General features: G+C 29.0%; 1 protein-coding gene across 9 annotated transcripts in view; it reads right to left on the bottom strand.

The window, feature by feature from the left end:
- LOC142323669 (uncharacterized) overlaps positions 1 to 15901 on the bottom strand; it is a 49538-nt gene that overhangs the window by 15597 nt on the left and 18040 nt on the right. For 4 of the 9 annotated variants that reach the window (XM_075363732.1, XM_075363731.1, XM_075363733.1 and 1 more), the window contains exons 5-9: positions 14101 to 14308; positions 9742 to 9944; positions 6450 to 6602; positions 4683 to 4828; positions 222 to 294 (exon numbers count right to left, since the gene is read on the bottom strand). In XM_075363732.1, coding sequence (XP_075219847.1) covers positions 289 to 294; positions 4683 to 4828; positions 6450 to 6602; positions 9742 to 9944; positions 14101 to 14308 — 716 coding nt within the window. In that variant the 3' untranslated portion in view covers positions 222 to 288. Of the gene's footprint in view, positions 1 to 221; positions 295 to 4394; positions 4482 to 4682; positions 4829 to 6449; positions 6603 to 9741; positions 9945 to 14100; positions 14309 to 15901 lie in introns of those variants that run through there. The other 5 variants (XM_075363730.1, XM_075363739.1, XM_075363735.1 and 2 more) reach the window with 2 other exon arrangements.

The following is a 15901-nucleotide window of genomic DNA, read 5'->3' as shown; positions in this document are numbered from 1 at the left end:
AGACCTTAGAAACAGAAGTGAAGAAGCTGAAATTTCTATGGATAAAATCATTGGATTTTGTATTTTTTCAGGACACGTGATGCAAAGGCTTCTTTAAATTTAGGAAATTACAGGCTTATCAAAGGATTTTATAAAATGGCACCTAAAAATGATGAACATCCACACATGACTAAATCCATAAATATTCACAATACATATTTACTATAAATTATTTTGCTTACCTTCACGGTTGAATAATAATCATAAACTGAGCTAAACCTTGTTTCCATAAGGGGAAAAGGTGAGTTATTATACCTACAAAGAAGATAATTATATAAGCGACTAACATTAACAGAATAAAAATAAAACATAATAATACTTTTGGATCAGTAAATAAAAACTCGAACATAATGTGTGTCCTCCAACATTTCATGATTAATGCCTTAGTGCCGTAACAATAAATAAATATTTTTCATAAAATATTCTCACTGTTTAAGATTGTTATTTACATTAAACTACTAGCGTTCTTAACAGTTTTATTAAAGCGATGTATTAAGAAAGGTATAGCTATTTCTAATGATATCCAAATTCTCCAGTTTGACTAATTTTAAATTATATGTACTGTATTTATTCGAGTACCCCCTCCCCACCCACAAATAAGCCCCACACCTTGATTTTCCAGACCGAAAATTAAAAAAAAAAATTAGAGTATATACCGGTAATTTAAAGTGTAACAGATATGATAAAAAAATAAGTAAATACGAAAATATTCAGAAAGTAAAGCATTTAATTCGCTCATTTAAATTACAATATTAATATTACATGAATAATTAATTACTGTAAGTACTAGTTTAGTTCAGAATCAGCAGGCCAGTAAAACGAAAAGAAAGTATCATGTTGAAAAGGATCATTTCAATACACTTTAGTAGTCTCCACGTCGCTCTGCCAAAGGTGATCGTCTTCACTACCATCAAGTTCATTAGATATTCCGCATTTTTTAAAACTTTTCCTTACTAATTCCGTGGAAATACCTTCCCAAGCATCTTTTATCCAAACACAAATCTGGTTAAAATCTGGGCGTTTGATTCTAACTGTAGGTATGAGAAAGAAATTTTCATCAGCCATCCATTTACTGTACAGTTGTTTTAATGCAGATTTGAACAGTTTATTAATGCAGACATCTAGTGGTTGCAATAGAGATGTCAATCCGCCAGGAATTATTACTTGGTCTGTCATATCCTTTATTAAAATGTCGTTCATTTTATCAGTCGTATGCCCCCGATAACTATCCATTACTAGCATACCGGTATTTTTTTTATTACGTAAATCTCCTGATCGCTTTTGCCATACACACCTGATCCAATCTAAAATTAAGCTTTCTCCATTTAACTCCATTTACCTGTACGATAGGAAGAGTTTTTCTTTTAAAAACAATGTACGGAGATAATTTTGATCCATCAGAAGTAATGCAAAGCATAACACTACATCTTTGTTTTTCATTACTACCAGTGCGAATCATAATACTTTTTTCACTTTATTTGGTTTATGGTTTTGTCAAATGGCATTTCAAAATATACAGGGGTTTGATCAGCGTTTCCTATTTGAGAAGGCAAATAGCCTTTATCTTTTCTAAGATTTATTATGTATTTGTGAAAATGTAATATTTTTTGTTCATAAGTATCTGCAAGTCGTTGAGAAATGATCGTCTTTCGTCTCATTGACAAATCATTTCGTGCAAAAAATCGTGTTATCCATCCACGGCTTGCTTTAAAGTCAACTTTATTCAATGATTTAGCAATTTCATGAGCATATGATTGACACATTTCTGTCATGACAGCATAACCGCATTTCCCTTTTTCCATAACAGTCATACAATTTTTTTTCTATGTCTGTGTATGTTGACTTTTAAGCCAGGTTTTAAGTCCTTTTATTACCGGTGCCTTTCACCAGAAGTTGTTTCTTCTTACGCCATTCTCGAATGCAGCTTTCATCTATGTCAAATTTTCTTCCTGCCGCCCAATTTCCAATTTTTTCAGCCTCTTTTGTAATGCGCAGTTTTTCATTTACTGTAAAAGATCGTAGACGCTGTCCTTTTGTATTCATTTTAATGCCGTAATTAAAATAAATCACCGTATTAAACTTTACAAGATAAACTAAACAGATAAAATGCACATAACCATCCACATATACAAACAGTACAATGACTATGGCGAATAGACAAGATGACGATGGGTAACTGATACTGTAACTGTAGTGTCATTAGAACCGGATGCAGCCTATACAGAATGAATCAGTTTTATAAAAATACTGTAACTTCGTTCCTATCGATAATATGAACAGGATGTTAATAATTAAGGATGTATTCTGTATAAGCGGCATCCGGTAAATAAACGAAAGCCTAATGTAACTATATTTATGTGAATGAATTTAGGTATTTCTAAGAAAATGTTTACTTTACATAAATTATCCTGGCTAAAGGCTATGTTTCAAGTAAGCCCCGCACCCTTATTTTTTCTCTCCAATTCCAAAAAAAAAGTGCGGGGGGTACTCGAACAAATACGGTGTATTTATATATATATATATATATTTTTTTTTTTTCCCCCTATCTGAATGACCTGTTTACACATGTATATATACGTGACATAACCATAATGGTTATAGGTAACTTGACACAGGTCATAAGTTACTCATGAAAATGAAATAACATTTATTCCATGCCAAGCCCACAGAAAATTGTAGGTAATATTTTAGGCCTAGAAGTGAAACATTCATTCTGTTTATCACATGGACTGTATGTAAAGTGAACATTACTCTGAAGAAAAACTCCCTAACTGTCCTCTTATACTTCAGGTTCTTCACATACTCACAATCATAAGAAAGACTACAGCAGCTAGTATAAAACAACAAATTAATGTACCAACGTTCCCAGATGCTAGCCCATAAACACAGAAATATACTTGTATTAATTATTACTCTACTAAAAATACATATTATTCAAAACTCTATTTTCAAAACCAGAATCATTACCATAAGAGAAATTAAAAAATGGATCTAAAATGTAATTATATTTACATATTAAAAAAAATAATTACAAAAATATTTTTGACATAGAATCAGTGCCAGCATATCTTAACAGAAGTAAAGAACTGAAATTGATTTTTAACAGACTAACAAAAAGAGGTTTTCAATTTTAATATGGTAAGAGTGTTTTCAAACCTCATCAAAAATGATTATTTATTTTATTTTGTAGGAGTTCCTCTGGTGGATCCTGAAAATAAGGGTAAAAAATAATATGCATTCTCATGCTCTAGAAGAGTCTTAGTTCACTCTCAATAATATATGAGCCAAATTCAGCATCCCTTTTCTTATAATTCTCAATAACTACTCAGGTCTTCCTTTTGCATTTAAGAATCTTTTGTTTTTTATCCCAAACCATATTTTAAATTGCAGCTAAAATATAAAATAAAATGTTCCAAAAAGTGAATAATGAGACCAACTTTTAAAAACTTCACTAAAAATACAATGAATATTAAGTTTTTTTTTTTGTTTTTAAATTTGACTTCTGAAGTTGGCACTAAGTAAGGGCAAATTAACAATTTATTTATTTCAATTCATCAATGAATCTTAAGATCTTCACTTTTTTCCTTGGATGGTCACTCTACAAAATTTTTTTTAAGAAAACTCAAGTGACTGCCATAAAAAAATTAAAGGAGAAATGAATACTATTTTAATACATTAAAGAATAAATTGTTAGGCGCTAAACAATGAACTGACTTGGATCTGAGCCTTCAGATTCTGGAAACATCATAATATAAAATATTATATATAGCTGTATATAAAAAATTGTACTTTTAAAAGAAAACACAAAAATCTTTATTTCAGTCCGGTATCAGTAGTAGTCACCATCAAATCATTTAAATAAGAGTAAGTTAACCATCTGTTTCTTCTGATTCGTCACTGAATCTTACGAAAGGTAAATCCTTATATGTACCATAAGTTTAAAAGCAATGAATTCCTGTTTCACACCTTTCTACAGTAAAAAATGCCTTCCCTGGACTTCTTTTCTGATTGCAGCTACCTGACTCTTGGAGGGATCATAGATAACCATTCTTTCTCTACATCTATCCCCGTTTTCCTTAAAACTGAAAACAATTTATTCAATTTCACATTACTGAATGTCTTCTCAAGTTCTACACATACCCAGTTGATAGATCTGTTTTTCTGCAGCTTGCCTTCAAAGATTAAGCTAAATTCCTGATGTTAAATAGATATCAAATGTTATTCTCATAACACCCACTGAAAAGGTTGCTGCTCATCTTCAGGAACCATTTCTTTATCCTACCTATATGCCCCAATCATTATGGTAGCAACTGCAGTACAGCTATCTGTTTCTTGAAATTATACAGTTCCTCACCAATCACAAGATCTCTTCCTGGAGGGAAAATTACCCCTTTAAATTAACATTTGCTCACATCCGTTCATGGTATTTATTAAGCAGAACACTGAAACACATTAAATTTCTTTTGGTTTATGTTATTTTGGCAAGGTAGAAGTTTATAACTTATCTGAGAAACATACTACAAAAGAGTTAAAAATCATAAGCAAAATCATGTTAAAATTTTGTATTAATAAATGATAGACACATAAACTCTGTCTTCATGTTCTTGAATTTCATAAAAACATGATTTACTATAAACACTTACCAATACAATTCCTCCATCTTTATATAAATTATTTTCTACAATTAATGTAGATATATCATCAGCATTTGTTGTATCATCTTTTGTAGTATTTTCACTTACTTTGTGAGATTTTATATGTTTATAACATGCTGACATTTCTGCAAAAGCTGAAAAAAAAGAAAACTGTTGTTTCTCCATTTTTTATAGCCATTGATTAAAGAAATCATTGCCATCTAATTAATTAGTTTGGTGCACCACCATAATAACAGCCAATAAGGTGAAAGTATACTTTGATAAATAATTTTCCAAAAAAATTTATTTGTTAAATCAAAAGGAGAAAAGTTACACCAAAACAAAAAGGAAAGGAATTGAGTAGAACTAAAAACATATTCATCCGAAATAAAAAAACAAACAAGGAAAAAAGTAAGAACACTCATGTTGCTTATACCATAGTGTAATTCGTCATTCTTAATTAACAGATTAGGTAAAAATGCAGTGTTTTTTAAAAATTAGACTATGTTTACATTTTTTTTCCTAAACTTTTTTTGCAATTAAATAATACTTATTTTTTAACAGAAAATTACATAATGTGATGACAGTCTCCTAATGATAACACTTCTACTGTTTATAATAAGCACATAAAATTTATTTTAAAAAACCCTCAGCAATGGATAAATATACTAGGCATACATATATTTCCTTCTTTATGATTGCTTCATTATTTAATTTTATTCAAATCAATGAATTAATCTTAAACTGTAAAAGTAAACATGATATGCATACTTTTTTATATCTCTTTTATTTTAGGAAGAATATTTTTAGCAGTAGTTCTATTACCTTTCCTCTAAAATACTGAATTTGAGAAAATGCATATATTATAAAAATAAAAATGAATTACATGACATTGTCTTCCTTCTAGCTGAATATTTATCAGATTTCCTATAAGTAAAGCAACAGAACATTTAAATTTAATTTCGTTTAATTTTTATACAAACATAATTATGTGTTGTAAATAAATAAAGTTTAGCACATTTAATTTTTTATAAGTTATTGTTAGAAAGTTGACATAATTTGAAAAAAAATAAATAAAAAGGTAAACATATTTTACTTATATTTACTGCTAAAGATGAATTCATTAATTTGAATAGTATATAGTGTCTCAAAAAAAAAAAAAAAAACAGAAATAGTTTTAGTATACATTTCTAATTAATTCTTAAGGGCTTTTATAATTACATTAGTTTCTCAGTAACATTAACTGTTATGTAAATGTATTAATATGTTAAAAAGTTAAAAATCAGAAAAAAACATTATTGTTCTTAAATAATAATTTAAAGTAATTTAAAATAATTCTAATTTTAAGATCACACTGATAGGCCTTTTTCCACGGTTCTAGTTTCATGATTTTTAATTTATTTATATATCAATACCAATGGGCCATGATTAATAAAATTAATTTCATGATTTTTATTTATTTATTTTTTTTTCAATATTTCTAAAACTATTTTTTCAATGTAACATTAAATCGGCAGCAATAATTTGGAATAGATAACAAGTTCATAAGATTACTTATTCAATTCAGAACTATCTCTGATAAGGGATAACAATTTTAAACAATAGACAGAATAATGAATATTACCATCATTTTTATAATTTGTTTTTTTTTTAATTTTTCTAATTTTTATTTGCAACATTTATTTTATGAAAACTAATAATGGGATATGGCCAGAAAACATCACTTTAGAACTGAAATAAGTTCAACTAAACATAAATAGAAATAAATATATTTACCTTTAAAACAATGTTTACATGAATAAGGTTTCTGCCCATAATGCCTATTAATATGTTCTTTCAATGATTGTTGTCTGGTGTATGACTTTCCACATAACTTACAGTTAAATGGGCGTTCCCCAGTGTGAGTTCTCTGATGTCTCTCCATATCACCTTTAATAAACACAGAATTATACAAAAATAAAATATCAGTAATGATAAACACCATTTTCAACATTTTTCTAAGTAAACATTAGAAACTGCATCAGAATAAGACTTGTAATTACATATTTACATATCTAGTATACCTAACTTTTAGAACTAATTCTTACTACTATTTACTTGACATCACATGGGTTCTTTGTATAAAATATTAATCCAATATTCTCTTTCAGTCATGTCTGTTTTAAAACCTTTCTACTTTTTAATGAATCTCTGATAAAAATAAGTTCTCATTCTCAACCCTGATTAAATAAAACAGCAAAAAGAGGTTATTTAAAATACAGAATTAATTATTATATGGTAAAGCATTAATTTTATAATTCTTTTAATTATTATTCTTTATAAGCAATTCATGGAGCAAAGTGAAAGAACCTTCACTTTAGTGAATTTAGAGTAAACAAATATTAGTTACTACATAGTAGTAGTATTTTACATCAATTTTAATTAGCTTAGTAATTTTTTTGTAAAATATCACCACCAGTACAATTTTTCCAGAAATAATTCGGTAATCAATTTCAGAGAAAAATGGAAAATTATATGAATTTAGCATAAATTTTTATTTCTTAAATACACAATGTTAACCATTAATAAATAATTCAGTGTCGATAATGAATATTGACGTTATATATGGACATTGGCTCTCTGTATTTTCATATAGGAATGATGGAGGTGCCTTCCTTGGTAAAATATTCTGGAGGTAAACTAGTCTAGAAAAGTGTTCATAACTACACTAGAAAAGTGTTCAGAAGTGGAAAGAGAAATGAACATTGGTAAAATAGACGGAGCATACAGGAAAGTTAAGGAAAATTTTGGGGTACATAAATTAAAATCTAATAATGTGTTAAACAAAGATGGTAGACCAATATATAATACGAAAGGTAAAGTCGATAGATGGGTGGAATATATTGAAGAGTTATACGGAGGAAATGAATAAGAAAATGGTGTTATAGAGGAAGAAGAGGAAGTTGAGGAGGATGAAATGGGAGAAATAATACTGAGATCTCAATTTAAGAGAGCATTAAAAGATTTAAATGGCAGAAAGGCTCCTGGAATAGACAGAATACCTGTAGAATTACTGCGCAGTGCAGGTGAGGAAGCGATCGATAGATTATACAAACTGGTGTGTAATATTTATGAAAAAGGGGAATTTCCGTCAGACTTCAAAAAAAGTGTTATAGTAATGATACCAAAGAAAGCAGGGGCAGATAAATATGAAGAATACAGAACAATTAGTTTAACTAGTCATGCATCAAAAATCTTAACTAGAATTCTATACAGAATTGAGAGGAGAGTGGAAGAAGTGTTAGGAGAAGACCAATTTGGTTTCAGGAAAAGTATAGGGACAAGGGAAGCAATTTTATGCCTCAGATTAATAGTAGAAGGAAGATTAAAGAAAAACAAACCAACATACTTGGCGTTTATAGACCTAGAAAAGGCATTCGATAACGTAGACTGGAATAAAATGTTCAGCATTTTAAAAAAATTACGGTTCAAATACAGAGATAGAAGAACAATTGCTAACATGTACAGGAACCAAACAGCAACAGTAACAATTGAAGAACATAAGAAAGAAGCCGTAATAAGAAAGGGAGTCCGACAAAGATGTTCCCTATCTCCGTTACTTTTTAATCTTTACATGGAACTAGCAGTTAATGATGTTAAAGAACAATTTAGATTCGGAGTAACAGTACAAGGTGAAAAGATAAAGATGCTACGATTTGCTGATGATATAGTAATTCCTGCTGAGAGTAAAAAGGATTTAGAAGAAACAATGAATGGCATAGATGAAGTCCTACGCAAGAACTATCGCATGAAAATAAACAAATACAAAACAAAAGTAATGAAATGTATTAGAAATAACAAAGATGGACCAATGAATGTGAAAATAGGAGGAGAAAAGATTATGTAGGTAGAAGAATTTTGTTATTTGGGAAGTAGAATTACTAAAGATGGATGAAGCAGGAGCGATATAAAATGCCGAATAGCAGAAACTAATTTTTCTGTAATTTCAAGATAATCAAAATAATTTTCACCATTTGTAAAAAGAAAACCACTGTGTGCTGATAAAATATTACTGAAGAATTCATAGAGGTGTTCTGTGAGAATCCATAAAGGTAAAAATGCAAACATAAATATATTGATTAGACAACGTAATTTTATAAGCCCAGAATAGTTTTCTTTTTACAAATGTTGAAAATTATCTTGATTATCTTATAATCACTGAAAAATTACTTTCTAGTTTTTACAGGAATTTTGTTTTAAAAAACTTTTTTAAATTTATTTATTTTTTACTTTTTAGGTTCCTGCCTGCACTTTTTCATTCAAATGCCATCAATTCATTCACATTGGTTTATATTTTTTTCTCATTCTATCTAACTTTACTAGCGTTGTATTACTGCATGGTTATTTTTATGTAAAAGTTTTTTTACATTATGTTACAGTTTCTTTTTGTTTTGTGTTCTTTGGTTTCATTTTTTGTTCCCACAAGAATCCTTACTATCCTCACACAAAGAAAAATGAATTTGTTAAAATAACAAAAGACAAGATGAGAAATGATTTTGTTATAGCAACAAAATTCATTTACTTACAATAAAAAATTAGTTTATCATCATAACAAAATCATAACTTACAGTAACAAGCAGTAACAATAGGTTATAGTAACAAATCCATTTTGTTATTGTAACAAAATCATTTTGCTGCCACAACAAACCCTTAGTTACAGAAACATATGATTTGTTATCCGTATGTAAACAGAGAAATATGTTTTCACAATGGTCTACCATACTGAATTTAGAACAATATTAAATAATGTTTGCCAGATTGGATTTAGAACAATATTAAATATACTATATTATATTGTTATCAGAACCACAGCTGTGTGTAAAATTTCAGCTTGATTGCATAACAGGAAGTGTGTCAAATTTCAATTACTAAATTTGACCATACAGGATTTCAAACATAAGAAAACCATTGAAAAAGAGACCACAAAACAGTAAATTAAAAAAAAACCATAAAACTTATACTTAACTTTCAAAATGCAGAAAAAGCTATAAGAAGTAATTAAATATCTAAAAATGATATTTGTATTTACCTTTTGTTAAAAACTTATAATCACACTGTGGACAAGAAAACCTTCTAATACCAGCATGTCTTTGTAAATGTAGCTTTAACTGAGATTTCTGGCGAAATGCTCTCCCGCACTGGTCACAACAAAATGATTTTGAATTCATGTGCATAGCTAAATGACTACTCAATATTCCAGACTGAGCAAATGATTTATTGCATATCGTACAACTGTAAAACATAAAACAATTACAACAGCTATTACTAACATAAAACCAAAATGGAGAATGGTAATGGAAAAATTGAAGGTGTCATGTACCTAAGGTACATCATGACATCTTACAACAACGACATTTAAAAACTGGTGGTATTAAATGCTGTGTAATATCAGTATGTCTTACATAATAATAAACTGCACCAGATACATCTGCTCTAGCAGAACTCTCTAATACAAAGAGAATCAACTGATAATGATGTATTCCTTGTCATATGACTGAGAAGATAGTCATCACACACCAAGATAAGTCAATTAAGGATATGAACATTGCTGTGAAAAAAGGGTGCTGTGGAAGAGTACCCCCCAGCAATAAGGTCAACTAACAGTAAACAATCAAAATACAAACATCAGCTTTCAGTGAAAAGAAGCCATCCATAAACATCACAGCTTATGGAAAGGAAGTTCCTGCTTGTTTCATATGGATTTAAGTATATGGGGTGACTTAAAATAAGAGACATTCAACCAAGGATATACATATTATTAAACTTAAAACATGGAAAGAATTTGATGAAATTTCCTATTTACTAATACCACTATATGTGAGTAAAGAAAAATTAAAACATTACTAGTCCTCAAAGAAAAGGCTTAGTGAAGACTAAATTCAGTTCCAGGTCAATGAATACAAATAATGGAAGTGAAAGTTCTAGTTCTCAAAAAAAAATATCTGATCTAAAAGGAAAGAACCCATCATCCATAAATATTCAAAGTTCTGTACAAAAAATACATTCTTTTACATGCAACTGATGAGTGAGAAAAAATTCTTCTCTTCTTCTGAACAATCGTTTACAAGTTTCTCACAAAACATTTATTTTTTCCATATACAATTGTCTGGTTTACCAGATAAGAGTAATTAGCATGTTGGCTTCTACATTAGCTGGTCCTGGGTTTGATTTCCAGCAAGGATCTTGTTTTTTTTTTCTCCAATCATACCATCCATCTCATCTCCCTCACTAAAATACTAGTGTAGCACATTCAAGACCATAACAAACACATTTTAAACATTACTTTGTACTCCATTATTAATTCCCATAGTCCATTAAAAAAAAAATAATAATTGAGAAATAATATTTTCAACAAAATACTTTTATGTTAATACAAAAAATTCAATTTCAATGCCATACAAATTTGGAAGTACAACTTATATCTTTTTGAATATTTGTGCAAAAAAAAAATCCCGATGTTAAGTGTAAACACTTAACATTGCACCTACACAACAAAATTAAGTATTATACTATATGTCAAACATTCCTGCTGATGATTACCACCATTTATTTAATGGACTAATTAACAACAAACATGAAAAATGAACAGCAAAAACATAGCGATTATTACGCATGCAGCGTATACCTTCGCCAAACCACATGATGTACACCAAGCATTACTGCTGCTGCCAATTGTCAAATGTTAAAAGACTCATACCATTGCAGAAATGTAATTTGTTATTCTACCCTTTTAGTTCTCACTTTTCTTTCCTGGAAATGAAAAATTCAACATGGTCATTGAAAAATAAATGTTACAACCTTATGCCATGGGGATAAAAATGATATAACAGATGTGAGTTTTTATTATATTGTTCATACAGGTTTTTGGTTGGATAGGCAAAAACGTTTAAAAGCAGAAAATCATTAAAACTGGTAATACTGAAAACAAGTTTTACTGCATATGACCCAACAACCTTAACCTTCTTCATAAAATTCTGCCACAAACTTCGCTCTTCTAGTTTATAAGAAAAGCCCTTCTTTTCACATTCTAACAACTTGGCTAATTTTATTATAACACCTCATTTCAAAGGATTCTATTATTTTTTGTAGTTCTGTATTCCCTACCGATCATATTTCAATGTCATAAAGCACTGTACCTCATAAAATTTAGTAATTTTTAGATTTTTTTTCTAATTCCTAAATTTTCATTTGATACATGCAAATTTCTTTTCTGCATAAAAAGTCTCCTGGTTAGTAAGTCTGCCTTTAAGATTTAATTAACTAATTCTACCCATTACAATTTTATTACCTAATAACAAAATTCTCTGATTTATTATAATTTACCTTAACATTTAACTGCTCATTATCCTCCCTTGTGTTATACCTTTGTCTTCTGTTGCTTACTTTCACATACATTTTTCCCCAGCAATGAACCCACACTTTTGAGTACTTCTAATTTATTCCTAATTTCAGCAGGAAAAACACTATAGACAGTGAACCACTAATAAGTAATAAGATTTAATATTCTTCACTACCTTGTGTTGTTTTTAACTACTTGCACTTAACTATGTAAAGTAATGTTAAAATTTTTTCAACAGTTTGTAACAACCATAACTAAAGTACTCAAAGCAGAAAACAAGATAAAATACATTTTTGTATTGTTTAAAAATTAATAATCATATTTATAAATGTTATTAGCAATGATCGAAATCAGGCAATGATGACATCTAAGAAATGCCAACAATGCTTGTTAACTATGCCGAAATATTAAAAACTCCGACATTGACTAGATATTGTTGACTAAGTCCAAAGTGCTCTAAGCAATGTCTTTTTTACAAAAATTAATTTATTCGTGTATGATTCATGAGGAGAGAGCTATAAATGATAATTTAGTTTTAATTTTTTTTGTGAAATTAAGTTAACAATGAGATTAGATTCACTTAAGATTATATTCAGTTAGGTTAAGCTTAAGGTATGGGTTTTGGTAAATCTAAAATATACATTATTTAGAGTAAATAAGTTTGTTTAAGTGAATTTTAACTGAGTCTAGTTAGGTTTAGGTCAAGATTAAGGTTAGGTTAAGTATCTTAATGATTCTGTGTACTGATCTTTATACAATACTAACATATATAACCTAACACTTTTCTCGCTAACCTCGTCTAATTAACCTTAAATATTAAATTGGCCAATTGTTATACAATAATACTGTTACAGAATAACCAATTTTTTAGTCTGAAAATGATGCATATTAGACTTTTACAGTGCTGAATTAAGAGATTTTTGGTGACGGTACCAAGTAACATACAAGGGACATTACTTGAGTAAAAGGTGTTTCCGACGAAATTCCAATTACAATGAATAATTTAGGTCCTAAATAAGGTATATTCCAAATTTCATCAAAATTGGAATGAGTTCATAATAGTATATAATTACCTTTGTAGTAAATATAAATAAGTATGTACATTGATAACTGTGGTAATTATGTCTTGTAAGATATTATGCGTAGGGACATTGCCTAAATCAGCTCAGCACTGTCAATATTGCCTAAAACCAATAGGCATTGTCGACAATGCCTACATTTCGGTTATTGCTGGTAACATGTATTTTTTTTTGTGAAAATATTGTACAAAAATAACTAAATTCATAAAGGTGTTAAAATCTTTGAGGTTGATGTATTTTTAAAAGTACAGACATGTATTGTTAATAAAGTATAACAGAGTAAAATATTTATTTATTTTTTTTATGTATGTTAACATAAAAATGTAAATTACAGAGAGAAAATATTGTTATATATATATATTTATGTATAAATGTTGCAATTAAGCTTTTCTTACTTTTTATTTTTATTTAAGCTACCTGATTCTAGTATAAATAACTTTATATTTCAATCCAATTATTCTTAAAATCTTCAACATTCTATATATTGTCAAACGCATGAAGATACAAAAATATCAGACAAGTATAATTTTTTTTTCAATATGTATTAAAATTAATTAGAAAGCTAAAATTATTTAGTGTGTCCAAATGCTTTTTCTCTAAAACCAAATCATTCTTCATCTAGTATACACTCTAAGTTTCAATTAGTTTTTCCACATACTGTTATTACAAGCCTCTTAGAAGTATAAGGAGGTTTTAGATTTATAATGTGGTCGTTCTCATATTATCTGCTCTTGCTTTCTTTAGAATGATAAAAATAATACTTTTTGAGGACTCTGAAGTGACTTTCCAGTCTCATAGATGTTGTATTATGTACACTATGTATACAGCTTACTCAGTCCTACTCCACCAAAACATAGTAATTCCCCCCATATTCTTACTTCACTATTATAATTAAAATTTAATGACAATCTGTTAACATGACATTTATAATTGTAAATAATAAATATAAATTACCTAATGAATTATTTACCTATAAGGTCGTTCACCTGTGTGTTTTCTCATATGAACTTTGAGGGATTTTCTTTCAGTAAATCTATTAAGACATATAGAACACTCCCAAGGTTTATTACCTGAATGGGTACGAGTATGACGTAACAAATTACCTTTTGTATGAAATTTAGCATTACATTCGACTTTTTGACATGTATAAAATTGTTCATTATGTTTTTTTTCATGCACTACAAAATAAACAGAACAAAATAATTACAAAATCAGAAATATTAGTTACACGAATAATAAGTACAAGTCTTAAGAAAATAAATATAAAAATGTACTTTTTTATAAGAAGTATTTTCACCTTAATGGAAATAATTCCATTTTCTTAAATATGCAGACAAGCAATGCAAAATCAGTTTGGCTAAGTGATAAGTACATCAGCCAATTCTGCTTGTTGTTGTACAATCATAAGACAGGAAGTGTTCTGACAGACAGGCTAAATCCAACCAAGCAGATTGTATCCCAGATCGACAGAATCCAAACTGTAGATAAAATGATAAAGAAAAAAGATGGGTTGAAGGTAAGAAGAACAATTTCATCAAAGGTGGAAACAAAGCACAAGAAAAATCCCATCCACAGATTAGCTTAAGGCTGCTTTTAAACTGTGCTTGTCTCTCACGCTTACAAGATTTAAAGAGTTCGAAACATTTCAATCAAAAATACGTGTGGCATGTTATTGATTAATGTTTTATTGGCTGATGTTCACTGGCCAATTTAGATACATGTAGAAACATACTCAAGAAACAACATCTCATCCATAAACTAAAGAGCCAGCTGAGAAAGACTTAATAAAGGAATACCCTCACCGACCCTTGGATTTATGAGATATATAGAAGTACCCGTCTGAATTATAAAACATTTAAACTATATTCCCTCTGACATCCAATAGTTATATTCCATTAATACAAGACAAGAAAACAAATAATTTTACTTTTGTGTTTTTTTTTAACTCATAACTTTACCTGCTTCAGAAAAGTGATTTTTTTATTTATAAAAAAAATACTACACAAATACAGAACAATTGACCCGATAAGAAATAACACAATAACCATTAGACCACGCTGAATCATTACCCAGTGCTGTTTAATTTCAATGATCAATGGAAACCTTTGATTAGCAAAGAGATTTAGCTTTTTATATTTCATATATATCCTTTATTTTCAGAACACTACTCTGTGAAACAATCAAACCTTTAGGTTTTAAGGAATCCAATTTTTAAACAGGAGCAATGGCATTGAATAAACAGATACACTTCTTAATTACTGATGCCTCTCTTTGAAAATTCCTTATACTACTGTTCACAAAAGTTCAAAAAGTTAAAGGCATCACATTCTAATCAAATTATAAAACTTAGTTCTACAATTTATATTCTTCCAATCTAAGTAGAATTAATTTCACTGGTAAACAAAACTAGAGGAAATGGATTTTTTTAAAGAAAAATTCCAGGTACTGGGAAGCAAATTCAAAACCTTTATGTAGTAGTTGAATGACCACTATGCCACAGGCCAACATACTGCATGTAATGTAGAACATGTCTCATGTTATTTATATTTCCTTTTTTAGCATGTGCTGTATAAATGCCTAATACTAGTAGTAGTAGCAGTAATAGTACTGTAAATACATATAATAGAATTGTTGTAAGGACAAAGAAACCGGAACGACTAAGAAGTTTCCCCTCAAAATTCAAAATTATGCTATACTGCACATCATTTAGCTACTGCTTCACATATTCCTACCCAGCTGTATTAAAAATATAGGAAAGAGTGAAAATATTG

The sequence above is a fragment of the Lycorma delicatula genome, chromosome 4 (assembly GCF_047948215.1).
Source record: "Lycorma delicatula isolate Av1 chromosome 4, ASM4794821v1, whole genome shotgun sequence".
Lineage (NCBI taxonomy): Eukaryota > Metazoa > Arthropoda > Insecta > Hemiptera > Fulgoridae > Lycorma > Lycorma delicatula.
Note: the sequence above shows the minus strand (reverse complement) of the source record. Positions and strands in the feature narration are given on the sequence as shown.